Source organism: Oncorhynchus mykiss, chromosome 21, assembly GCF_013265735.2.
Source record: "Oncorhynchus mykiss isolate Arlee chromosome 21, USDA_OmykA_1.1, whole genome shotgun sequence".
Classification (NCBI taxonomy): Eukaryota; Metazoa; Chordata; class Actinopteri; order Salmoniformes; family Salmonidae; genus Oncorhynchus; species Oncorhynchus mykiss.
Window position 1 is genome coordinate 57,893,762 of NC_048585.1, and position 25,342 is coordinate 57,919,103.

At 46.7% G+C, this 25,342-nt stretch overlaps 2 protein-coding genes across 5 annotated transcripts in view; one reads left to right on the forward strand and one right to left on the reverse strand.

Annotated features, from left to right (window-relative positions):
* The window catches only part of zgc:194930 (uncharacterized protein LOC557813 homolog), a 30,925-nt gene extending 27,790 nt beyond the window's left edge, over positions 1-3,135 (forward strand). The window contains exon 3 of the mRNA XM_021578291.2: positions 1,246-3,135. Within this exon, the coding sequence (XP_021433966.2) occupies positions 1,246-2,071 (826 nt within the window). The 3' untranslated portion in view covers positions 2,072-3,135. The remainder of the gene's footprint in view (positions 1-1,245) is intronic.
* Positions 3,136-10,992: 7,857 nt separating this feature from the next.
* Positions 10,993-25,342, reverse strand: part of rell1 (RELT like 1) — a 54,543-nt gene continuing 40,193 nt past the window's right edge. For 3 of the 4 annotated variants that reach the window (XM_036958272.1, XM_036958271.1, XM_036958273.1), the window contains exons 6-9: positions 16,314-16,550; positions 14,229-14,370; positions 13,254-13,318; positions 10,993-13,143 (exon numbers count right to left, since the gene is read on the reverse strand). In XM_036958272.1, coding sequence (XP_036814167.1) covers positions 13,265-13,318; positions 14,229-14,370; positions 16,314-16,550 — 433 coding nt within the window. In that variant the 3' untranslated portion in view covers positions 10,993-13,143; positions 13,254-13,264. The remainder of the gene's footprint in view (positions 13,144-13,253; positions 13,319-14,228; positions 14,371-16,313; positions 16,551-25,342) is intronic. The other variant, XM_036958274.1, reaches the window with a different exon arrangement.

Here is a 25,342-nt window from a genome sequence, read left to right on the forward strand (position 1 = left end):
CCACTGTTTTATAGATCACAGAGACTGTTTTATAGATCACAGAGACTACTGTTTTATAGATCACAGAGACTACTGTTTTATAGATCACAGAGACCACTGTTTTATAGAACACAGATACCACTGTTTTATAGAACACAGATACCACTGTTTTATAGAACACAGATACCACTGTTTTATAGAACACAGATACCACTGTTTTATAGAACAGAGACCACTGTTTTATAGAACACAGAGACTCTTTTATAGAACACAGAGACTACTGTTTTATAGAACACAGAGACCACTGTTTTATAGAACACAGAGACTATTTTATAGAACACAGAGACTACTGTTTTATAGAACAGAGACCACTGTTTTATAGAACACAGAGACTATTTTATAGAACACAGAGACTACTGTTTTATAGAACACAGAGACCACTGTTTTATAGAACACAGAGACTATTTTATAGAACACAGAGACTACTGTTTTATAGAACACAGAGACTACTGTTTTATAGAACACAGATACCACTGTTTTATAGAACACAGATACCACTGTTTTATAGAACAGAGACCACTGTTTTATAGAACACAGAGACTCTTTTATAGAACACAGAGACTACTGTTTTATAGAACACAGAGACCACTGTTTTATAGAACACAGAGACTATTTTATAGAACACAGAGACTACTGTTTTATAGAACACAGAGACCACTGTTTTATAGAACACAGAGACTATTTTATAGAACACAGAGACTACTGTTTTATAGAACACAGAGACCACTGTTTTATAGAACACAGAGACTATTTTATAGAACACAGAGACTACTGTTTTATAGAACACAGAGACTACTGTTTTATAGAACACAGAGACTACTGTTTTATAGAACACAGAGACCACTGTTTTATAGAACACAGAGACTATTTTATAGAACACAGAGACTATTTTATAGAACACAGAGACTACTGTTTTATAGAACACAGAGACTACTGTTTTATAGAACACAGAGACTACTGTTTTATAGAACACAGAGACCACTGTTTTATAGAACACAGAGACTCTTTTATAGAACACAGATTCCACTGACAAATGTTTTTTTGATTTATTCTAATTTGTGAATAAATGTGAACTACTGATTAACATCTATTTGTTTGTCTTTGTCTGCATCTAATGGTCACTATTCTCTCTCTCTCTCTCTGACTCTCTCTCTCTGACTCATATATATATATAATTTTTATTTCTTCCTTTCCTCTCTCTCTCAGTTACATCTCTGATCCGACCACTCAGGTTGACGTCCATGGCAGGAAGAGGGACCCGGCTGAGAGCTCCCTCTACCAGTCCCACCACCTACCAGGAGACAGCGGGAACCAGTTCAACATCAAGCAGAACCAGGGTTTCCACAACCTGGGCTTCAGCAACAAGTACACCGAAAGAGGAGGTGGCGGAAGCCTCAAGCTGGAGATCGACAACAACCACATCAACAAGCTCCACGCCGTGCCCACCAACCCAGAGAGGGAGTTGGGCACGGGGCAGGCAGCCAAGCCTCATGTGGGGGAGGGTGGTGGAGATCTATATATCCTCCATCCAGAGGGCCAGGTGCCAAGACGAGATCCATCCAAGGGCCTCAATCTAGTCCGTGTCTATCCCAACACACCCTCCCTGGATCTTACTCTCAATCTGACCCACGCAGGTGACACTGACTCTCACCCAGACAAGATTAGGATGGTCCGGAACTTCTCGGACCCCTCCATCGGGGACAGGTATGGGGTGGGGTGCAACACCTCATCAGTGGACGAGCTGGACGAGGGGGTGGGGGGCACGCCGGAGTACCTTGGCGACACGGGAGATGAGCAGAGTGTCCTGTCTGTGGACATTCAAACCAGTACGACTAGCCTGTCCTCGGCAGACACAAACGACGATAGGGGGGCGCCGGACGCCACTACCACAGAGAATGGGATCGGGATCTCAGTGAAGAAGAGCGAGGATGAGGGGAAGGAAGGGGAAGACGATGACGTGCAGAGCGTCACAGACTCTATGGTGGCAGAAGCTCTGGCAGCTCTAGAGGCAGCGACTGCCGGGGAGGACTAACTGTCAAGAACCTCTTAATAGGTCCAAAAAAACACAATCTAACATCTATTCAGCTTCAGTATCCGATGGGGCTGAATGAGGAGATTCTGATGTATCTTTTAACATGTCACATGGGTATATCAATGTTGTCTGCACTCTCAGGAGAAGGAGAGAAGACTCTTGGCGCTCGACTGTGAATATTCCCCGCGTCCTAATCCCCAATATATGGTACATATTAAACTTCCTGGTCTTCAGCTGTACAATCTACATTTCTATGTTCCACCAGCACAGCTTCTAGAACTTCTATCTCTATATTCTGTCCTATAAAATGCAGCTCTGCACAGCTTCTAGAACTTCTATCGCTATATTATTTTCTATAAAATGCAGCTCTGCACTGCTTCTAGAACTTCTATCTCTATATTATTTTCTATAAAATGCAGCTCTGCACAGCTTCTAGAACTTGTATCTCTATATTCTGTCCTATAAACTGCAGCTCTGCACAGCTTCTAGAACTTCTATCTCTATATTCTGTCAGTACTTGCCATGGCTTTGTTTGTCTTCAGGGAGCTTTGCTGTGCTTCATTATATAAACACACTGACAGGCCATCTCCAGCTACCTATTGGTGTATCGTATCCATGTTGTTGTTGTTGTTGTTTACCTATTTTACTATGTTATTTATATAATGACTGGTTGGCTCAGACTTTTCTAGTTCAATACATGTCAGAGCTTGTTTAGCTAAGATTCCACTCCCTGCACTCCTTTAACAATGACGCACAGTGCAAGGAGTGGAATGTTAGCTAAACAAGACTGGCACCCAGGCTATGTCAGAGACATTTCCCAAACTCTGGAGAGGAGAGCGGACATGTTAAAGACCATAGAGAGAGGTAGTCGGTTCACTTTACAACCTCCCATTGTGGAGCATACTGGGCTGACCTCATGACACCTTAAGACAGGAAGTAGGTATATATATATATATATATATATATCACAGATATACGTAGCATCTCTGTATCCTGTTTTCCCTCGAATGCAAACATTCCACATTTGTGATGGGTCTTTGTTTCAGTGAAGGAGAATTATATTATTTTATTTTTAATCGGGACTGTCCTTTTAAAGTCTTTTGTTTGTTTGCCAAAATCATTTCTATTCAAATGTATATGTACATAAAATGCATTTAGAAGTTTAATTTGCTATGTACTGTCAAGAAGCCTTAAATTATTTTTTAAATCAAAGCACAGATGTTTTCAGGGGCACAATATTAAAAAAAAAACATTTAAAAAAAAGAATTGGCCATGTTTCTCTGGTCGCTCACTAATCTCCATATTCCTCTTGTACACACCCCCCCCCTTTTCTCAAACTCTTTCCTTTTTCCAGTCTTTCTACCAGATCCAATCGCTCCGTCACTCTCAAGGATTTGCAACAAATACAAAACTCTCTCTCCCCACTCTGTTAACACCTGTGTAGCCTTGGTGTGTGTGTGTGTGTATGTGTGTTATTTCTCTGAGATCTAAGTGTGTTTAGGAGATCGTAGCTGAAATGTTTCTCTGACAGCCCTCTGATATTCCTTGCCACCAGAGCCCTGGGACCAGGCCTAACTAAGGCCCTTGGAGCGTTACTCAGGCCAAAAGGAGACGCCAGGGACTCACAAACACCTGATTACACCCGGGCTAAGGCGGTGAACGTGCTAACTTTGGCTCACCACATGATAGCTATTAGTGTGTCTCTCCCAACCTCCCCTCGCAGTCGGAGAGGAGACACCGAAATATCCCAATCTTGTGATGTTTCTTTTTTAGCCACATTATCTCTCCCATCTCCTTTTATTTACTGAGAGTTTGTCTCCGTTTGTCTCCGTTTAATCACACACCATCCCTCTCGCCGTAAAGACACTGTTTTGGTTTTTTTGGGGGGAGCATCTGTTTCTGTGGTAATACAGTGTTGCTTCTGCTTTAACATATAACAGTGGCCTTCCTCTTAATATCTCTCCATATCAACTCCTTCACAATAACAACCTCTTTCTCACGGTGCCCTAAAGTGACTGCTCAAACCGAGGTTACCATCTGATCTGCTGTTTGAGGTGTAAACTTGCTTGTTTTATTAGAAGGAAAACCTAAATGTGCCCGTCTGATTCAGCTACTAAACTCTCCCAGAGAGGTTACATGATGTAATAACAGCTCACTCAGCAGCACCACAGTTAATCTTACTACTGACTGACTGACTGACTGCCTGCCTGACTGAGTGACTAACTGCCTGAGTGACTGACTGACTGCCTGCATGACTAACTGACTGAGTGACTGGCTGACTGAGGGACTGACTGAGTGACTGACTGACTGCCTGCCTGCCTGACTCCCTGAGTGAGTGATTGACTGACTGACTGACTGACTGCCTGCCTGTGTGCATGAGTGACTGACTATGAGTGACTGTCTGACTGACTGACTAAGTGAGTGACTGACTGACAGTAGGAGGTTTCATGGTCTGTGATGTCACAGTGCAGGTTAAATTAACTACTACCCCTTCAGCCATCTTGGGGTCTACTTTTGGTGTGTGTGTGTGTGTGTGTGTGTGTGTACGTATGAATGTGAATTAACAATACACAGAGGGTTACAGTTTCAACTCTGACGTCTGGGGTTTGACGGTCAGGTAGAAATCTATATGTTGAAGAGTTAATGGCGCTTTGTCTGCCCAACCTGTACGGTAGATTGTCAACAGCACAGTATCCTTGTGAAGAAGCACAGACTACAGTGGGTCAGAAATGTGTTGTATGATTTCTGTCAAATTCTCATAAATAAAATAACCATGAAAATAAGTTGTTTGCACCAGTGATGTACTTTTGGTATGTGTGTCCTGGCCAATAGAGTCTCAGACGGACAGTCCAACGTTTTCTTTAGTTCCCAGTGTACATTGCGTTAGAAAAGGAATGGGGTGCACATTTCAAATTCATTTTTCTCAAGGCTTTTGGGTTGGGAGTGATGTGATCAATACTTACGATCAAGTTACGTAGAGGGATAGCTCACATAATTTAAATAATTACCCTAAAAGGTAGTCTATTGGCCAGGAGGGAACTGATTTAAATAATTACCCTAAAGGTAGTCTATTGGCCAGGAGGGAACTGATTTAAATAATTACCCTAAAGGTAGTCTATTGGCCAGGAGGGAACTGATTTAAATAATTACCCTAAAGGTAGTCTATTGGCCAGGAGGGAACTGATTTAAATAATTACCCTAAAAGGTAGTCTATTGGCCAGGAGGGAACTGATTTAAATAATTACCCTAAAAGGTAGTCTATTGGCCAGGAGGGAACTGATTTAAATAATTACCCTAAAAGGTAGTCTATTGGCCAGGAGGGAACTGATTTAAATAATTACCCTAAAAGGTAGTCTATTGGCCAGGAGGGGCCTGGTTTAGGGAGAGAAATCTGTTTTTACCAGAAAGTGACCACTGTTAACATTGAAGCTATTTAAAAGGATGAGTCACACTTCTCTAACCATGTGACTTGCATGACATCCCCAGTGAACTGCCCTCTGGGAGATGTAGTGTGAACAGCACACGGGGAAGCAGGAATAGTGTTTCTTTTGTAAGAGATTCTGTTAATGTTTCACACCACAGTTAAATACAAAACACTTAAGAGGAGAGAATCAGTTAATACTGCCCAGTGCCTAAAATAAGCCCAGTATAATGAGTTCCCATAACCTGTCAACTATGATTCTATGAAAAGTGTATGTCTATGTTTGGGATTCATAGAACAGGAAAGTCATAGGGTACAGAGGTGTTAGCCTGGTCCCAGATCTGTATGTGCTGCAGGCTTAGTGAGCGTGGAACAAGGCTACAGGTCTCAGGTGAGGTTACTAGGCAGTATGGAACAAGGCTCCAGGTCTCAGGTGAGGTTACTAGGCAGTATGGAACAAGGCTTCAGGTCTCAGGTGAGGTTACTAGGCAGTATGGAACAAGGCTACAGGTCTCAGGTGAGGTTACTAGGCAGTATGGAACAAGGCTTCAGGTCTCAGGTGAGGTTACTAGGCAGTATGGAACAAGGCTACAGGTCTCAGGTGAGGTTACTAGGCAGTATGGAACAAGGCTTCAGGTCTCAGGTGAGGTTACTAGGCAGTATGGAACAAGGCTTCCGGTCTCAGGTGAGGTTACTAGGCAGTATGGAACAAGGCTTCAGGTCTCAGGTGAGGTTACTAGGCAGTATGGAAGAAGTCTTGAGCTCTCAGGTGAGGTTACTAGGCAGTATGGAACAAGGCTTCAGGTCTCAGGTGAGGTTACTAGGCAGTATGGAACAAGGCTTCAGGTCTCAGGTGAGGTTACTAGGCAGTATGGAACAAGGCTTCAGGTCTCAGGTGAGGTTACTAGGCAGTATGGAACAAGGCTTGAGCTCTCAGGTGAGGTTACTAGGCAGTATGGAACAAGGCTTCAGGTCTCAGGTGAGGTTACTAGGCAGTATGGAACAAGGCTTCAGGTCTCAGGTGAGGTTACTAGGCAGTATGGAACAAGGCTTCGGGTCTCAGGTGAGGTTACTAGGCAGTATGGAACAAGGCTTCGGGTCTCAGGTGAGGTTACTAGGCACTGTGTGGAACAAGCCTTGAGCTCTCAGGTGAGGTTACTCAGTGCCTTCAGATCTAGGTGAGGTTACTCAGTGCCTTCAGATCTAGGTGAGGTTACTCAGTGCCTTCAGATCTAGGTGAGGTTACTCAGTGCCTTCAGATCTAGGTGAGGTTACTCAGTGCCTTCAGATCTAGGTGAGGTTACTCAGTGCCTGCAGATCTAGGTGAGGTTACTCGGTGCCTTCAGATCTAGGTGAGGTTACTCGGTGCCTTCAGATCTAGGTGAGGTTACTCGGTGCCTTCAGATCTAGGTGAGGTTACTCGGTGCCTTCAGATCTAGGTGAGGTTACTCAGTGCCTTCAGATCTAGGTGAGGTTACTTAGTGCCTTCAGATCTAGGTGAGGTTACTCAGTGAGTGTGAACCACTGGAAGGTCATTGCTGTTGTCACAAAGCTTTAGTAAGGTGTTAATCATTGAATAGACAGACCTACTGCCCACGCTCACTTAATGTTTAAAGTTTTCCCCCGGGGGCTGACAGCTTCTTCCTCTTGGCCAACACCCAGAAACAGAGGCTGAGCTCTGACTTTGGCTTCCTAGATAAATACCAGTGGAGGCTGGTGGGAGGAGCTATAGGAGAACGGGCTCATTGTATTGGCTGGAACGGTATCAAAACACACGTTTGTATGGAAACCACAGACTCCATTCCAGCCAATACAATGAGCCCGTCCTCCTATGGCACCTCCCACCAGCCTCCACTGATAAATCCAATGATTAAATGTTACTAATGATACACTATACAAAATGGCATGTCAACATGAGTCACATTGGTACTGTAGTGACCTTATGAACACAGCCCTGCAGCACTGAGCAGCCGGCTCCGTAAAGCAGAGAGGAGACGGTCCTAGTGGGATGATATCCGGGTTATTGATTCAAAGTGTCCTCTTAATATTTCTATTGCATTATGTACAGTAATGACATATCATGTGAACAAAGACTATTATGACATCATGTGAACAAAGACTATTGAACGGGAGAGAGAGAGATGGGTGTCACCAGTTTGTCCAAGGTAAGAGCGAGGGCAAACAAGCCCAGAGTCAATATTTGCTGAAGGTCCTCTCGATGCTATCCCATGTCCTGTAGTGTGGTGCGTAGTGGTGTGGGGAGTAGTGTTACAGAACTAATAACTCGCCTACGGATATTGTTCCACTCTCTCAACAACATCAAAAAGGACAGATACAACAGTCACACAAACTCCATGGAAACAGTGTGTGTGTGTGTGTGTGTGTGTGTGTGTGTGTGTGTGTGTGTGTGTGTGTGTGTGTGTGTGTGTGTGTGTGTAATGAATTTGATTGTCAGTCACTACGTCAGGAGCACCTGAACAGCCGTTACATGTCCTAAAGAAGAAAAAACAAACATCTCGTCACCTCCTCCATCTGGCAGCACTATGACATCAAGACAAAGAACAAACATCTCGTCACCTCCTCCATCTGGCAGCACTATGACATCAAGACAAAGAACAACCATCTCGTCACCTCCTCCATCTGGCAGCACTATGACATCAAGACAAAGAACAAACATCTCGTCACCTCCTCCATCTGGCAGCACTATGACATCAAGACAAAGAACAAACATCTCGTCACCTCCTCCATCTGGCAGCACTATGACATCAAGACAAAGAACAAACATCTCGTCACCTCCTCCATCTGGCAGCACTATGACATCAAGACAAAGAACAAACATCTCGTCACCTCCTCCATCTGGCAGCACTATGACATCAAGACAAAGAACAAACATCTCGTCACCTCCTCCATCTGGCAACACTATGACATCAAGACAAAGAACAAACATCTCGTCACCTCCTCCATCTGGCAACACTATGACATCAAGACAAAGAACAAACATCTCGTCACCTCCTCCATCTGGCAGCACTATGACATCAAGACAAAGAACAAACATCTCGTCACCTCCTCCATCTGGCAGCACTATGACATCAAGACAAAGGGAAAGAACAAACATCTCGTCACCTCCTCCATCTGGCAGCACTATGACATCAAGACAAAGAACAAACATCTCGTCACCTCCTCCATCTGGCAGCACTATGACATCAAGACAAAGAACAAACATCTCGTCACCTCCTCCATCTGGCAACACTATGACATCAAGACAAAGAACAAACATCTCGTCACCTCCTCCATCTGGCAGCACTATGACATCAAGACAAAGAACAAACATCTCGTCACCTCCTCCATCTGGCAGCACTATGACATCAAGACAAAGAACAAACATCTCGTCACCTCCTCCATCTGGCAGCACTATGACATCAAGACAAAGAACAAACATCTCGTCACCTCCTCCATCTGGCAGCACTATGACATCAAGACAAAGAACAAACATCTCGTCACCTCCTCCATCTGGCAGCACTATGACATCAAGACAAAGAACAAACATCTCGTCACCTCCTCCATCTGGCAGCACTATGACATCAAGACAAAGAACAAACATCTCGTCACCTCCTCCATCTGGCAGCACTATGACATCAAGACAAAGAACAAACATCTCGTCACCTCCTCCATCTGGCAGCACTATGACATCAAGACAAAGAACAAACATCTCGTCACCTCCTCCATCTGGCAACACTATGACATCAAGACAAAGAACAAACATCTCGTCACCTCCTCCATCTGGCAGCACTATGACATCAAGACAAAGAACAAACATCTCGTCACCTCCTCCATCTGGCAGCACAATGACATCAAGACAAAGAACAAACATCTCGTCACCTCCTCCATCTGGCAGCACTATGACATCAAGACAAAGAACAAACATCTCGTCACCTCCTCCATCTGGCAACACTATGACATCAAGACAAAGAACAAACATCTCGTCACCTCCTCCATCTGGCAGCACTATGACATCAAGACAAAGAACAAACATCTCGTCACCTCCTCCATCTGGCAGCACTATGACATCAAGACAAAGAACAAACATCTCGTCACCTCCTCCATCTGGCAACACTATGACATCAAGACAAAGAACAAACATCTCGTCACCTCCTCCATCTGGCAGCACTATGACATCAAGACAAAGAACAAACATCTCGTCACCTCCTCCATCTGGCAGCACTATGACATCAAGACAAAGAACAAACATCTCGTCACCTCCTCCATCTGGCAGCACTATGACATCAAGACAAAGAACAAACATCTCGTCACCTCCTCCATCTGGCAGCACTATGACATCAAGACAAAGAACAAACATCTCGTCACCTCCTCCATCTGGCAGCACTATGACATCAAGACAAAGAACAAACATCTCGTCACCTCCTCCATCTGGCAGCACTATGACATCAAGACAAAGAACAAACATCTCGTCACCTCCTCCATCTGGCAGCACTATGACATCAAGACAAAGAACAAACATCTCGTCACCTCCTCCATCTGGCAGCACTATGACATCAAGACAAAGAACAAACATCTCGTCACCTCCTCCATCTGGCAGCACTATGACATCAAGACAAAGGGAAAGAACAAACATCTCGTCACCTCCTCCATCTGGCAGCACTATGACATCAAGACAAAGGGAAAGAACAAACATCTCGTCACCTCCTCCATCTGGCAGCACTATGACATCAAGACAAAGGGAAAGAACAAACATCTCGTCACCTCCTCCATCTGGCAGCACTATGACATCAAGACAAAGAACAAACATCTCGTCACCTCCTCCATCTGGCAGCACTATGACATCAAGACAAAGAACAAACATCTCGTCACCTCCTCCATCTGGCAGCACTATGACATCAAGACAAAGAACAAACATCTCGTCACCTCCTCCATCTGGCAGCACTATGACATCAAGACAAAGAACAAACATCTCGTCACCTCCTCCATCTGGCAGCACTATGACATCAAGACAAAGAACAAACATCTCGTCACCTCCTCCATCTGGCAGCACTATGACATCAAGACAAAGGGAAAGAACAAACATCTCGTCACCTCCTCCATCTGGCAACACTATGACATCAAGACAAAGAACAAACATCTCGTCACCTCCTCCATCTGGCAACACTATGACATCAAGACAAAGGGAAAGTAGATCTATTAAAAACGACCACGATAAGTAATCACGAGGAGGGCAGGAAATGGAGAGAGCGAGAAAGAGAAACGACAGGTTATTGAATACTGAAAATAGACAATGTGATAGAGGGGACGAGGAAGAGTAGAAAAGATGACTGAAGAGAAGACTTCAAAACACAAAGATGGGTATTAATCAATTTAAATGAGTTAAAAACACGTCATCTCTCTCCTTAAAAAAAACTCATTCAATTCTATAGTATTTTTTTTATTTTTATTAGTGTCAACTGTCAACATAAAATGGCAAAAACATTACAAGTTTTTTTTTCAGTCAGTTTGCTTTATTTTTTAAATACATTTTCATACAACAGTTTTAAAAGGTTTTGATAAGACGATAAAGTCTCCAAAGCAAACGTGAGAGCAAATAACAAAACACATTGAATGATACTGAATAGGTCAGACACTCAAAACATTCCTATTTCACATAAACAAATGCTTTTTGGAGAAAATCCTCAAAACATTAATTTTTTTTATTGATATTAAAGCTCTTAGATGAAAGACATTCCAGTTTTAAAATTAGCCCAAAAAAAGTTCGCCATTCCTCAAAAACCTAAAGTGGATTTGTCTCTTCTTCCTTCATCTACGAGGAGACGTTCACAGGGAAAACTTTGAGACGGTTGAAACCCCTTTTCTTTTGGTTTGTTTTATGTCTGATGGTAGATTATGGATTGGAGTACCGTTCGTTGTACGTGGTTCAGGTTGGCTCAATGCAGGCCTACTCGTTGACGAATGGAAAGCTTAAAAAGTAATCCCGCCCAGAAAATAGTTTTGGCTTTGGTATTGGTTCATTTGAAACACTGTCCGTTTTAACATACTTTGACATTTGTTTACAATTCATGGCAAATGGGAGTCAATAGATTAATTGTTACAGTATAAATGACATTTTAAACACATTTGATCACAAGACTTCTCCTCACTGAGAAATATATACATATATTTTTTTGCATTGTATAATAATTTTGGTTCAGCTCCTGTTCTAGATTTTTAAAAATACCGTTTTTTTTTCTTCTAAAGGTAATGTTCATGTTTCCAAGTCCTGGACTAAAAAAAAAAAACCTTATTCACCATAGAAAACAAAACATTTGACCTCATGATTCACGTTGAGAAATACACACACACACACACACAAAAAAAAAGAAGTCTCTCACACAAAGTCTACATCCCCACCACATACCACCGTACTCAAACTCAGTGAGACACACAAGACAGCTGCTACTAGCCGTTCCGACGAAGACTGTCTGTGCATCGATCAAGGCCTCCTACTGAAGTTTAAAATGGATTTGTTCAGCTCCTTCGAATAGAAACCACACGTAATATTGGCAAAGAGACGAGTCAACGGCCAATTAAAATAGGTAGTTTCATTGGGGTGGAATCAGAAGCGGTTCCATACGTCACCGTGACAACCAAAAGATAAATTGTTTTTTTTTTTTTTTTTTTTTTTAAAAGGTGATGAGGAAATTTCTCCTCACCATATAAACCTAGTTAATGTACTCCATTGGAGTTCTAGAAGGGGACGAGATAGTCCTGAGAACACCTCATTTACAGCAACGACCTGGGGAATAGTTACAGGGGAGGGGAGTGGGGAAATGAGCCAATTGGAAGCGGTCCGTTCAACATTATTATTGGTTGAGTTGTCAACTAATGTAAAAAAAACAAAACAATACAAATAAATCACTGTCACTGGATTTAGGTTCAAAGTTGGGTGATTTTTTAAAATGTTTTTTATAAATTCCCTTACGTTGATGACTTTTTGCAAATCCAACTAGTTTTTCACGTTGATTCAACGTCACGATAGATTCTGGGGGTTTAAATGAGGTGGAAACAACTTGGATTCAACCCGTCTTTGCCCAGGCGGTCAGAAGAGGACGTGAAGGCTAGGCAGAGATTGTGTATTTGGCGCCAACACACTGCACAGTTTATTGGCTCTTGGCTCACACAACCCCCAATGCAATCTCAACTTCCTGGTCAGGTGAGCGTTTGTGGTTTTCCTCCTTGGCAGCGGAATCGGGAAGAAAAAAAAGAATCAATCATTAACGTTTGGTGGTGGTTTCCACATCTTTGGTGACGAGAGGGTGTGGGGGGGGTGGCACTACCAGTGACTCACTGTCTGATGAAGGCACAATGGCCCTTTCTAACACGGTATACTAGACACCCTTTCCGCTACCCTACCCGGGACAGAGGGCCAAGTTTGATAGAGAGAGAGTAACCGGTCTCATCTTCATCCTCTAATTCACCATCAACACCGCTGTCTTGTCTCATCTGATCATCAAAGGAGACGGGGACAGGGAGGGGTTTACCCCCTGGATCGCCTCTGCTGCTCTTCGCGCGCCGATGCTTCTCTTCGGTCCGATTCTGGGTTTAAAAAGTGTTGCAAATGATCATATTTCCCCCCTTGGCTCTGTTCAGGAAGCCATGCGCTGCTCTGTAGAGGAAATGAGGATGTTTTATCAAAAGGAGTTTGGAACATGTTACTTAAAAAGTGGCCCAGATAAAACAGCTTGGATAGGACTTTGGAGCCCAATAGAAAGTCACCTTGGTTTCTGTCACTTTGGATCAGCCCCGTCTTCCTTCGGATCAGCCCCGTCTTCCTTGGGATCCTAACGGAAAGGGGAGGAGGAAATCACACTTCAGTAAATTCACATTTACCCAAATCTAACTTTGTCACATGCGCCGAATACAACACGTGTAGTAGACCTTACCGTGAAAAGCTTCCTGACAAGCCCTTAACTCTTCTTGAACTTCACTGTTACTTAAGAAAATCTTTACCAAATAAACTAAAGTGAAAAATATATTTTTAAAAAGGTAACAATAGCAAGGCTATATACAGGAGGTGCCGGTACCTAGTCAATGCGGGAAGTTACAATGAAAAATGCCTCAAATACAGACTCTATTCAAATACAGAAATGCCTGGGAGTTTGGTCCATGTCACTATAGACAGACCCTATTGGATGAAAACCTGTGTGTACCCGGGTGAATCGGACTGAATGTCACTCTCAGACAGACCCTATTGGATGAAAACCTGTGTGTACCCGGGTGAATCGGACTGAATGTCACTCTCAGACAGACCCTATTGGATGAAAACCTGTGTGTACCCGGGTGAATCAGATTGAATGTCACTCTCAGACAGACCCTATTGGATGAAAACCTGTGTGTACCCGGGTGAATCAGACTGAATGTCACTCTCAGACAGACCCTATTGGATGAAAACCTGTGTGTACCCGGGTGAATCAGACTGAATGTCACTCTCAGACAGACCCTATTGGATGAAAACCTGTGTGTACCCGGGTGAATCGGACTGAATGTCACCCTCAGACAGACCCTATTGGATGAAAACCTGTGTGTACCCGGGTGAATCGGACTGAATGTCACTCTCAGACAGACCCTATTGGATGAAAACCTGTGTGTACCCGGGTGAATCAGATTGAATGTCACTCTCAGACAGACCCTATTGGATGAAAACCTGTGTGTACCCGGGTGAATCGGACTGAATGTCACTCTCAGACAGACCTGATGTGACTCAGAGATGGTCCTGCTCTCAAAGGGTTCCTTCTCCGTGGGCGACGCCGGCATGCTCCCGTTGGAATCAGTGCTGAGCATGGTCCTCCTTTCTCTGACGGGCCTCTCCTTGTCACACTTGGTAACACGGAACCTGGCAGGGATAGATCACAGCATAACACTGGTGACAAAGAGGATATAACACTGGTGACAAAGAGGATATAACACTGGTGACAAAGAGGATATAACACTGGTGACAATGACAAAGAGGATATAACACTGGTGATAAAGAGGATATAACACTGGTGATAAAGAGGATATAACACTGGTGATAAAGAGGATATAACACTGGTGACAATGACAAAGAGGATATAACACTGGTGACAAAGAGGATATAACACTGGTGACAAAGAGGATATAACACTGGTGACAAAGAGGATATAACACTGGTGACAAAGAGGATATAACACTGGTGACAAAGAGGATATAACACTGGTGACAAAGAGGATATAACACTGGTGATAAAGAGGATATAACACTGGTGATAGAGGATATAACACTGGTGATAGAGGATATAACACTGGTGATAGAGGATATAACACTGGTGATAGAGGATATAACACTGGTGATAAAGAGGATATAACACTGGTGATAACGAGGATATAACACTGGTGATAAAGAGGATATAACACTGGTGATAAAGAGGATATAACACTGGTGATAGAGGATATAACACTGGTGATAAAGAGGACATAACACTGGTGATAACGAGGATATAACACTGGTGATAACGAGGATATAACACTGGTGATAAAGAGGATATAACACTGGTGATAAAGAGGATATAACACTGGTGATAAAGAGGACATAACACTGGTGATAACGAGGATATAACACTGGTGATAGAGGATATAACACTGGTGATAAAGAGGATATAACACTGGTGATAACGAGGATATAACACTGGTGATAAAGAGGATATAACACTGGTGATAAAGAGGATATAACACTGGTGATAGAGGATATAACACTGGTGATAAAGAGGACATAACACTGGTGATAACGAGGATATAACACTGGTGATAACGAGGATATAACACTGGTGATAAAGAGGATATAACACTGGTGATAAAGAGGATATAACACTGGTGATAAAGAGGACATAGCACCATGGGAATCAACATGCAACTGACAATAACCGGAGAAATCAACTACTCAGACAACTATTAGAATATATATCTCCTGAAGCCAGCCGCACATACGCTTCTGAGGAGACACCGTACACCTGGCGACCGTGTCAGCGTGCACTGCGCTCGGCCCGCCACAGGAGTCGCTGGTGTGCGATGGGACAAGGACATCCCTGCTGGCCAAATCCTCCCCTAACCCGGACGACGCTGAGCCAACTGTGCGCCGCCCCCATGGGTCTCCCGGTCGGCTGCGACAGAGCCTGGACTCGAACCAGGATCTCTAGTGGCTCAGCTAGCACTGCGATGCAGGGCCTTAGACCACTGCACCACTCGGGAGGCCCCTAACAATCCTTCTTTAGCATGTCTCCTCCACCTTCTTGATGTGGATTTAACAGGATGTAGAAGTAAAAACCCAAACCGGTCCGTGCATCAGTACCAGTAGATTATAAAATACAGTATAGTGTGCTGTTATCGGCGCTATAGGACCTCTTGGTCCAGGGCCTATGTTATGATTCTCACTGAGGAGCTCAACACGAGACATCACTCTGGCACGACACTACACAGATTCAATTAAAATCAGGTAATGGCTATTCCCTCCCTGCTCAGTGTGGCCCCGTACATACACTTCCATTTATCTGGATGAGCTAATGAAAAAGCACCAGGTCCCTCTGCATTCAGATCAGCTCCTCTACAGGACCGGAAGCAGACAGGGAGGATGGCTTGATACACTTCACTTCAACTGGCTCTCTGAGAGAAAATAATTCACACACAGTCATCCCGCTCACACAGACAAGACTTCTCTATAGACCACAGGAGGTTGGTGGCACCTTAATTGGGGAGGATGGGCTTCGTGGTAATGGTTGGGAGCGGAATGGTATCAAATACATGGAAACCACTTATGATCTCTCACCTCCCCACAGCCAACACAGTGACCTCTCCGTGGCTCCTCCTGTCTACTATCCTCTTGGTGGACACGCGCCTCATCAGGGGCCACTTCTTGTGATTGCAGCGGTTGCAGACGCTGCTGAGGCCCCCCATGCCTCCGATGGTGTGCAGGTGGTTGCAGGTGTGTCTGGCAAGTCCCGCCGGGACACGAGGCGAGACGGGGGTCACTGAGAGGGTGGGGGAGGTGGGAGTCAGTGGTGGGCTGTGGAGGAAAAGAGAGGAAGAAGCAAACTGGTGATACAGACACTAGTCTACACATCCCACAGTCGTTACACTAGCGAAAGTCTACACATCCCACAGTCTTTACACTAGCGAAAGTCTACACATCCCAGTCTTTACACTAGCGAAAGTCTACACATCCCACAGTCTTTACACTAGCGAAAGTCTACACATCCCAGTCTTTACACTAGTGAAAGTCTACACATCCCAGTCTTTACATTTAGCGAAAGTCTACACATCCCAGTCTTTACACTAGTGAAAGTCTACACATCCCAGTCTTTACACTAGCGAAAGTCTACACATCCCAGTCTTTACACTAGTGAAAGTCTACACATCCCAGTCTTTACACTAGCGAAAGTCTACACATCCCAGTCTTTACATTAGCGAAAGTCTACACATCCCAGTCTTTACACTAGCGAAAGTCTACACATCCCAGTCTTTACACTAGCGAAAGTCTACACATCCCAGTCTTTACACTAGTGAAAGTCTACACATCCCAGTCTTTACACTAGTGAAAGTCTACACATCCCAGTCTTTACACTAGTGAAAGTCTAAACATCCCAGTCTTTACATTAGCGAAAGTCTACACATCCCAGTCTTTACATTAGCGAAAGTCTACACATCCCAGTCTTTACATTTAGCGAAAGTCTACACATCCCAGTCTTTACATTAGCGAAAGTCTACACATCCCAGTCTTTACACTAGCGAAAGTCTACACATCCCAGTCTTTACACTAGCGAAAGTCTACACATCCCAGTCTTTACACTAGCGAAAGTCTACACATCCCAGTCTTTACACTAGCGAAAGTCTACACATCCCAGTCTTTACACTAGTGAAAGTCTACACATCCCAGTCTTTACACTAGTGAAAGTCTACACATCCCAGTCTTTACACTAGCGAAAGTCTACACATCCCAGTCTTTACACTAGCGAAAGTCTACACATCCCAGTCTTTACACTAGCGAAAGTCTACACATCCCAGTCTTTACATTTAGCGAAAGTCTACACATCCCAGTCTTTACACTAGCGAAAGTCTACACATCCCACAGTCTTTACATTTTGCTGAGAACTGTGCAAAGTTGGCAGGCTCTTATTCCCAAAAATTCACAACTGTAATGGTCGCTTCCACCAAGTAGTAACTGGGCTTGCGACGTACGCAAATCAAGATTTAATTTAAAAATGTTTTCTTAACCTCAGACAGTAGAAGACACTAGTAGACATGGTGAACCCTGGTCCTGAAGGATACATGGTGTGCAGGTTTTAGCTACAGCCCAGTAGTAAACACATCTGAGTCCACTAAAACAAGTCAAGTCCAATATGAAAATATGAAATTCAATGCAGAGCGGTGACCAAAAAAAACAAACTCTGTCTAGACTTCTGCTCTTCATAACGTGATGACCTCCCCGTTGACACTACATGTCTAGACTTATGCTCTTCATAACGTGATGACCTCCCCGTTGACACTACATGTCTAGACTTCTGCTCTTCATAATGTGATGACCTCCCCGTTGACACTACATGTCTAGACTTCTGCTCTTCATAACGTGATGACCTCCCCGTTGACACTACATGTCTAGACTTCTGCTCTTCATAATGTGATGACCTCCCCTTCGACACTACATGTCTAGACTTCTGCTCTTCATAATGTGATGACCTCCCCTTCGACACTACATGTCTAGACTTCTGCTCTTCATAACGTGATGACCTACCCTTCGACACTACATGTCTAGACTTCTGCTCTTCATAACGTGATGACCTCCCCTTCGACACTACATGTCTAGACTTCTGCTCTTCATAACGTGATGACCTCCCCTTCGACACTACATGTCTAGACTTCTGCTCTTCATAACGTGATGACCTCCCCGTTGACACTACATGTCTAGACTTCTGCTCTTCATAATGTGACCTCCCCATTGACACTACATGTCTAGACTTCTGCTCTTCATAATGTGATGATCTCCCCTTCGACACTACATGTCTAGACTTCTGCTCTTCATAACGTGATGACCTCCCCGTTGACACTACATGTCTAGTACATGTCTAGTACATGTCTAGACTTCTGCTCTTCATAACGTGACCTCATGTGTGTTCTCCTGGTGTTCTGGTGTGTGTTCTCCTGGTGTAGAGAGGACTGTACTGTCGATCACTAACCCAATGTGTGTTCTGCTGGTGTAGAGAGGACTGTACTGTCTATCACTAACCCAATGTGTGTTCTGCTGGTGTAGAGAGGACTGTACTGTCCATCACTAACCCAATGTGTGTTCTCCTGGTGTAGAGAGGACTGTACTGTCTATCACTAACCCAATGTGTGTTCTCCTGGTGTAGAGAGGACTGTACTGTCTATCACTAACCCAATGTGTGTTCTCCTGGTGTAGAGGACTGTACTGTCTATCACTAACCCAATGTGTGTTCTCCTGGTGTAGAGAGGACTGTCCATCACTAACCCAATGTGTGTTCTCCTGGTGTAGAGAGGACTGTCCATCACTAACCCAATGTGTGTTCTCCTGGTGTAGCGAGGACTGTCCATCACTAACCCAATGTGTGTTCTCCTGGTGTAGAGGACTGTCTATTACTAACCCAATGTGTGTTCTCCTGGTATAGAGAGGACTGTCCATCACTAACCCAATGTGTGTTCTCCTGGTGTAGAGAGGACTGTACTGTCCATCACTAACCCAATGTGTGTTCTCCTGGTGTAGAGGACTGTACTGTCTATCACTAACCCAATGTGTGTTCTCCTGGTGTAGAGAGGACTGTACTGTCTATCACTAACCCAATGTGTGTTCTCCTGGTGTAGAGAGGACTGTCCATCACTAACCCAATGTGTGTTCTCCTGGTGTAGAGAGGACTGTACTGTCCATCACTAACCCAATGCGTGTTCTCCTGGTGTAGAGAGGACTGTCCATCACTAACCCAATGTGTGTTCTCCTGGTGTAGAGAGGACTGTCCATCACTAACCCAATGTGTGTTCTCCTGGTGTAGAGGACTGTACTGTCTATCACTAACCCAATGTGTGTTCTCCTGGTGTAGAGAGGACTGTACTGTCTATCACTAACCCAATGTGTGTTCTCCTGGTGTAGAGAGGACTGTACTGTCCATCACTAACCCAATGTGTGTTCTCCTGGTGTAGAGGACTGTACTGTCTATCACTAACCCAATGTGTGTTCTCCTGGTGTAGAGGACTGTACTGTCTATCACTAACCCAATGTTTGTTCTCCTGGTGTAGAGAGGACTGTCCATCACTAACCCAATGTGTGTTCTCCTGGTTTAGAGAGGACTGTACTGTCCATCACTAACCCAATGTGTGTTCTCCTGGTGTAGAGGACTGTACTGTCTATCACTCCATGGACTGTAGAGTGTAAGGACTTAAGTGGTGTCAGAGACGGCTGTTTGCGCCTGCGGGAATCAGAGCACCACACTTTTATTTGTCTCCATTACCATAGCATTTGGAAATTGTCCTGGAAGCTTTGGCTGATGAAGGGGAAAGCGAGAGGAAGACTAGGGAAAGAGAGGAAGATGAGGGAGAGAGATGCATAGATAAAGAGGCTAGAAGGGGAAGAGAGAGGAGGACGAGGGAGAGAGAGGAAGACGAGGGAGAGAGATGCATAGATAAAGAGGCTAGAAGGGGAAGAGAGAGGAGGACGAGGGAGAGAGATGCATAGATAAAGAGGCTAGAAGGGGAAGAGAGCGACTTGAAAGAAATAGGTTAGTTTGTCGCAAGACACTTAGTCAGCTGAAGAGAAGAATTCATAAAGGAGGGATTCAGAAAGGAAGATAAAACTGAGGACAACAGGAAGAAACACAGAGAAGACATGTAGACAGAGGGATGGTGCACAGTAACAGGAGAGAGAGAGACATGTAGACAGAGGGATGGTGCACAGTAACAGGAGAGAGAGAGACATGTAGACAGAGGGATGGTGCACAGTAACAGGAGAGAGAGAGACATGTAGACAGAGGGATGGTGCACAGTAACAGGAGAGAGAGACATGTAGGTAGAGGGATGGTGCACAGTAACAGGAGAGAGAGAGAGAGACATGTAGACAGAGGGATGGTGCACAGTAACAGGAGAGAGAGAGAGACATGTAGACAGAGGGATGGTGCACAGTAACAGGAGAGAGGGAGAGACATGTAGACAGAGGGATGGTGCACAGTAACAGGAGAGAGAGAGAGAGACATGTAGACAGAGGGATGGTGCACAGTAACAGGAGAGAGAGACATGTAGACAGAGGGATGGTGCACAGTAACAGGAGAGAGAGACATGTAGACAGAGGGATGGTGCACAGTAACAGGACTGAGTGTGTGGATTAATGATGAGAGAGAGAGAGAGAGAGAGAGAGAGAGAGAGAGCACTGCAGCAAGTCGAGGACAGGAAGTTAAATACCGCATCCAGAGATAGAGAAACAGCGACAGCAAGAGAGAAAGCGAGCGACAGAGAGAGAGCGACAGACAGAGAGCGAGAGCGAGCGACAGAGAGCGAGCGACAGAGAGAGAGAGCGAGCGAGCGACAGAGAGAGAGAGAGCGAGCGACAGAGAGAGAGCGAGCGAGCGACAGAGAGAGAGCGACAGAGAGAGAGCGAGCGAGCGACAGAGAGAGAGCGAGCGACAGAGAGAGAGAGAGCGAGCGACAGAGAGAGAGAGAGCGAGTGACAGAGAGAGAGCGACAGACAGAGAGCGAGAGAGAGCGAGCGAGCGACAGAGAGAGAGAGCGAGCGAGCGACAGAGAGCGAGCGAGCGACATAGAGAGAGCGAGCGAGTGACAGAGAGAGAGCGAGCGAGCGACAGAGAGAGAGCGAGCGAGCGACAGAGAGAGCGAGCGAGCGACAGAGAGAGAGCGAGCGAGCGACAGAGAGAGAGCGAGCGAGCGACAGAGAGAGCGAGAGAGCGACAGAGAGAGAGCGAGCGAGCGACAGAGAGATAGCGAGCGAGCGACAGAGAGAGAGCGAGCGAGCGACAGAGAGAGAGAGCGAGCGAGCGACAGAGAGAGAGAGCGAGCGAGCGACAGAGAGAGACACAGAGAGCGAGCGACACAGAGAGCGAGCGACAGAGAGAGAGCGAGCGAGCGACAGAGAGAGAGCGAGCGAGCGACAGAGAGAGAGAGAGCGAGCGAGCGACAGAGAGAGAGAGAGCGAGCGAGCGACAGAGAGAGAGCGAGCGAGCGACAGAGAGAGAGCGAGCGAGCGACAGAGAGAGAGCGAGCGAGCGTCAGAGAGAGAGCGAGCGAGCGTCAGAGAGAGAGCGAGCGAGCGTCAGAGAGAGAGCGAGCGAGCGTCAGAGAGAGAGCGAGCGAGCGTCAGAGAGAGAGCGAGCGAGCGTCAGAGAGAGAGCGAGCGAGCGTCAGAGAGAGAGCGAGCGAGCGTCAGAGAGAGAGCGAGCGAGCGTCAGAGAGAGAGAGAGCGAGCGAGCGTCAGAGAGAGAGAGAGCGAGCGAGCGTCAGAGAGAGAGCGAGCGAGCGAGCGTCAGAGAGAGAGCGAGCGAGCGAGCGTCAGAGAGAGAGCGAGCGAGCGAGCGTCAGAGAGAGAGCGAGCGAGCGAGCGTCAGAGAGAGAGCGAGCGAGCGAGCGTCAGAGAGAGAGCGAGCGAGCGAGCGTCAGAGAGAGCGAGCGAGCGAGCGTCAGAGAGAGAGCGAGCGAGCGAGCGTCAGAGAGAGAGCGAGCGAGCGTCAGAGAGAGAGCGAGCGAGCGTCAGAGAGAGAGCGAGCGAGCGTCAGAGAGAGAGCGAGCGAGCGTCAGAGAGAGAGCGAGCGAGCGTCAGAGAGAGAGCGAGCGAGCGTCAGAGAGAGAGCGAGCGAGCGTCAGAGAGAGAGCGAGCGAGCGTCAGAGAGAGAGCGAGCGAGCGAGCGTCAGAGAGAGAGCGAGCGAGCGAGCGTCAGAGAGAGAGCGAGCGAGCGAGCGTCAGAGAGAGAGCGAGCGAGCGAGCGTCAGAGAGAGAGCGAGCGAGCGAGCGTCAGAGAGAGAGCGAGCGAGCGAGCGTCAGAGAGAGCGAGCGAGCGAGCGTCAGAGAGAGAGCGAGCGAGCGAGCGTCAGAGAGAGAGCGAGCGAGCGAGCGTCAGAGAGAGAGCGAGCGAGCGAGCGTCAGAGAGAGAGCGAGCGAGCGAGCGTCAGAGAGAGAGCGAGCGAGCGAGCGTCAGAGAGAGAGCGAGCGAGCGAGCGTCAGAGAGAGAGAGAGCGAGCGAGCGTCAGAGAGAGAGCGAGCGAGCGTCAGAGAGAGAGCGAGCGAGCGAACGTCAGAGAGAGAGCGAGCGAGCGAGCGTCAGAGAGAGCGAGCGAGCGAGCGTCAGAGAGAGCGAGCGAGCGAGCGTCAGAGAGAGAGCGAGCGGGCGAGCGTCAGAGAGAGCGAGCGAGCGAGCGTCAGAGAGAGAGCGAGCGGGCGAGCGTCAGAGAGCGAGCGAGCGAGCGAGCGTCAGAGAGCGAGCGAGCGAGCGAGCGTCAGAGAGAGAGCGAGCGAGCGAGCGTCAGAGAGAGAGCGAGCGAGCGAGCGTCAGAGAGAGAGCGAGCGAGCGAGCGTCAGAGAGAGAGCGAGCGAGCGAGCATCAGAGAGAGTGAGCAAGCGAGCATCAGAGAGAGAGCGAGCGAGAGCGAGCGAGCATCAGAGAGAGAGCGAGCGAGCGAGAGAGCGAGCGAGAGAGCGAGCGAGAGAGAGCCAGAGAGAGCCAGAGAGAGCCAGAGAGAGAGCGAGAGAGCGAGCGAGAGAGAGCCAGAGAGAGAGCCAGAGAGAGAGCCAGAGCCAGAGCCAGAGAGAGAGCCAGAGCCAGAGAGAGAGAGAGAGCCAGAGAGAGAGAGAGAGAGCCAGAGAGAGAGAGAGAGAGCCAGAGAGAGAGAGAGAGCCAGAGAGAGAGAGAGAGAGACAGAGAGAGAGAGAGAGCCAGAGAGAGAGAGAGAGCCAGAGAGAGAGAGAGAGCCAGAGAGAGAGAGAGAGCCAGAGAGAGAGAGCCAGAGAGAGAGAGAGAGCCAGAGAGAGAGAGAGAGCCAGAGAGAGAGAGAGCCAGAGAGAGAGAGAGCCAGAGAGAGAGAGAGAGCCAGAGAGAGAGAGAGAGCCAGAGAGAGAGAGAGAGAGAGAGAGAGAGAGCCAGAGAGAGAGCGAGAGAGAGCCAGAGAGAGAGCGAGAGAGAGCCAGAGAGAGAGCGAGAGAGAGAGCGAGAGAGAGAGCGAGAGAGAGCGAGAGAGAGAGCGAGAGAGAGCCAGAGAGAGAGCGAGAGAGAGAGCGAGAGAGAGAGCGAGAGAGAGAGCGAGAGAGAGCGAGAGAGAGCGAGAGAGAGCGACAGAGAGAGAGCGACAGAGAGAGAGCGACAGAGAGAGAGCGACAGAGAGAGAGCGACAGAGAGAGAGCGACAGAGAGAGAGCGAGAGAGCGACAGGAGAGAGAGAGAGCGACAGGAGAGAGAGAGAGCGACAGGAGAGAGAGAGAGCGACAGGAGAGAGAGCGAGAGAGCGAGAGAGCGAGAGAGAGAGCGACAGAGAGAGAGCGACAGAGAGAGAGAGACAGAGGGAGAGAGCCAGAGAGAGAGCGAGAGAGAGAGCGAGAGAGAGCCAGAGAGAGAGCCAGAGAGAGAGCCAGAGCCAGAGCCAGAGAGAGAGCGAGAGAGAGAGCGAGAGAGAGAGCGACAGAGAGAGAGAGAGCGACAGAGAGAGAGAGAGCGACAGAGAGAGAGAGAGCGACAGAGAGAGAGAGAGCGACAGAGAGAGAGAGAGAGCAACAGAGAGAGAGAGAGAGCAACAGAGAGAGAGAGAGAGCAACAGAGAGAGAGAGAGCAACAGAGAGAGAGAGAGAGAGAGAGAGCAACAGAGAGCGAGAGCGACAGAGAGAGAGAGAGAGAGAGAGAGCGAGAGAGAGACAGAGAGAGAGAGAGAGAGCGACAGAGAGAGAGAGAGAGAGAGAGCGACAGAGAGAGAGAGACAGAGGGAGAGAGCGCGACAGAGAGAGCGACAGAGAGAGAGCGACAGAGAGAGAGAGCGACAGAGAGAGAGAGCGACAGAGAGAGAGAGCGACAGAGAGAGAGAGCGACAGAGAGAGAGAGCGACAGAGAGAGAGAGCGACAGAGAGAGACAGAGACAAATAGAGAGAGAGAGCGACAGAGAGAGAGAGACAAATAGAGAGAGAGAGCCCTCCATGCAGAGTTGTTTTGACCGTTGGTTATTGTTGTTACCGTTGACAATGTTCATTATTATTAGTTTAATATTGTAACTATCCCAAATAAGCTTCAGCAATATGTACATTGTTAGGTCGTGCCAATAAAGCACATTGAGAGAGAGAGAGAGACCCACACATTGTGGTGTCCTGTCCCGCGGACTGTGCCGGAACACCCAATGTCGTGGCCATACCTCATCCTGACTCGCCACGCTATGATTTATTCATCCTGAACGTCACCCCACACGTAAAATACCTCCTCTCCTCTCTCTGCAGTCATCCCTCCTTGGACACCATTTATGGTTGTGAGTGCCAGCACTCTCTGGCTCTTCGGTTGGTATGTATGTATGTATGTATGTATGCATGTATGTAGGCAGGCGTGTATGTAGGCAGGCGTGTATGTAGGCAGGCGTGTATGTAGGCAGGCGTGTATGTAGGCAGGCGTGTATGTAGGCAGGCGTGTATGTAGGCATATATATATATATAGACACACACACACACACACACGCCTACATACAGTTCATAGTCAGGGCCTTGTCCATCAAAGAATACATACATACACACACCCTGACTATGAACTGTAAAGTCAGACCTACTTACCATTCACAGCAACCAAGACATTCTCAACGAAACTGTCAGAGGTCACGATTGTGAATC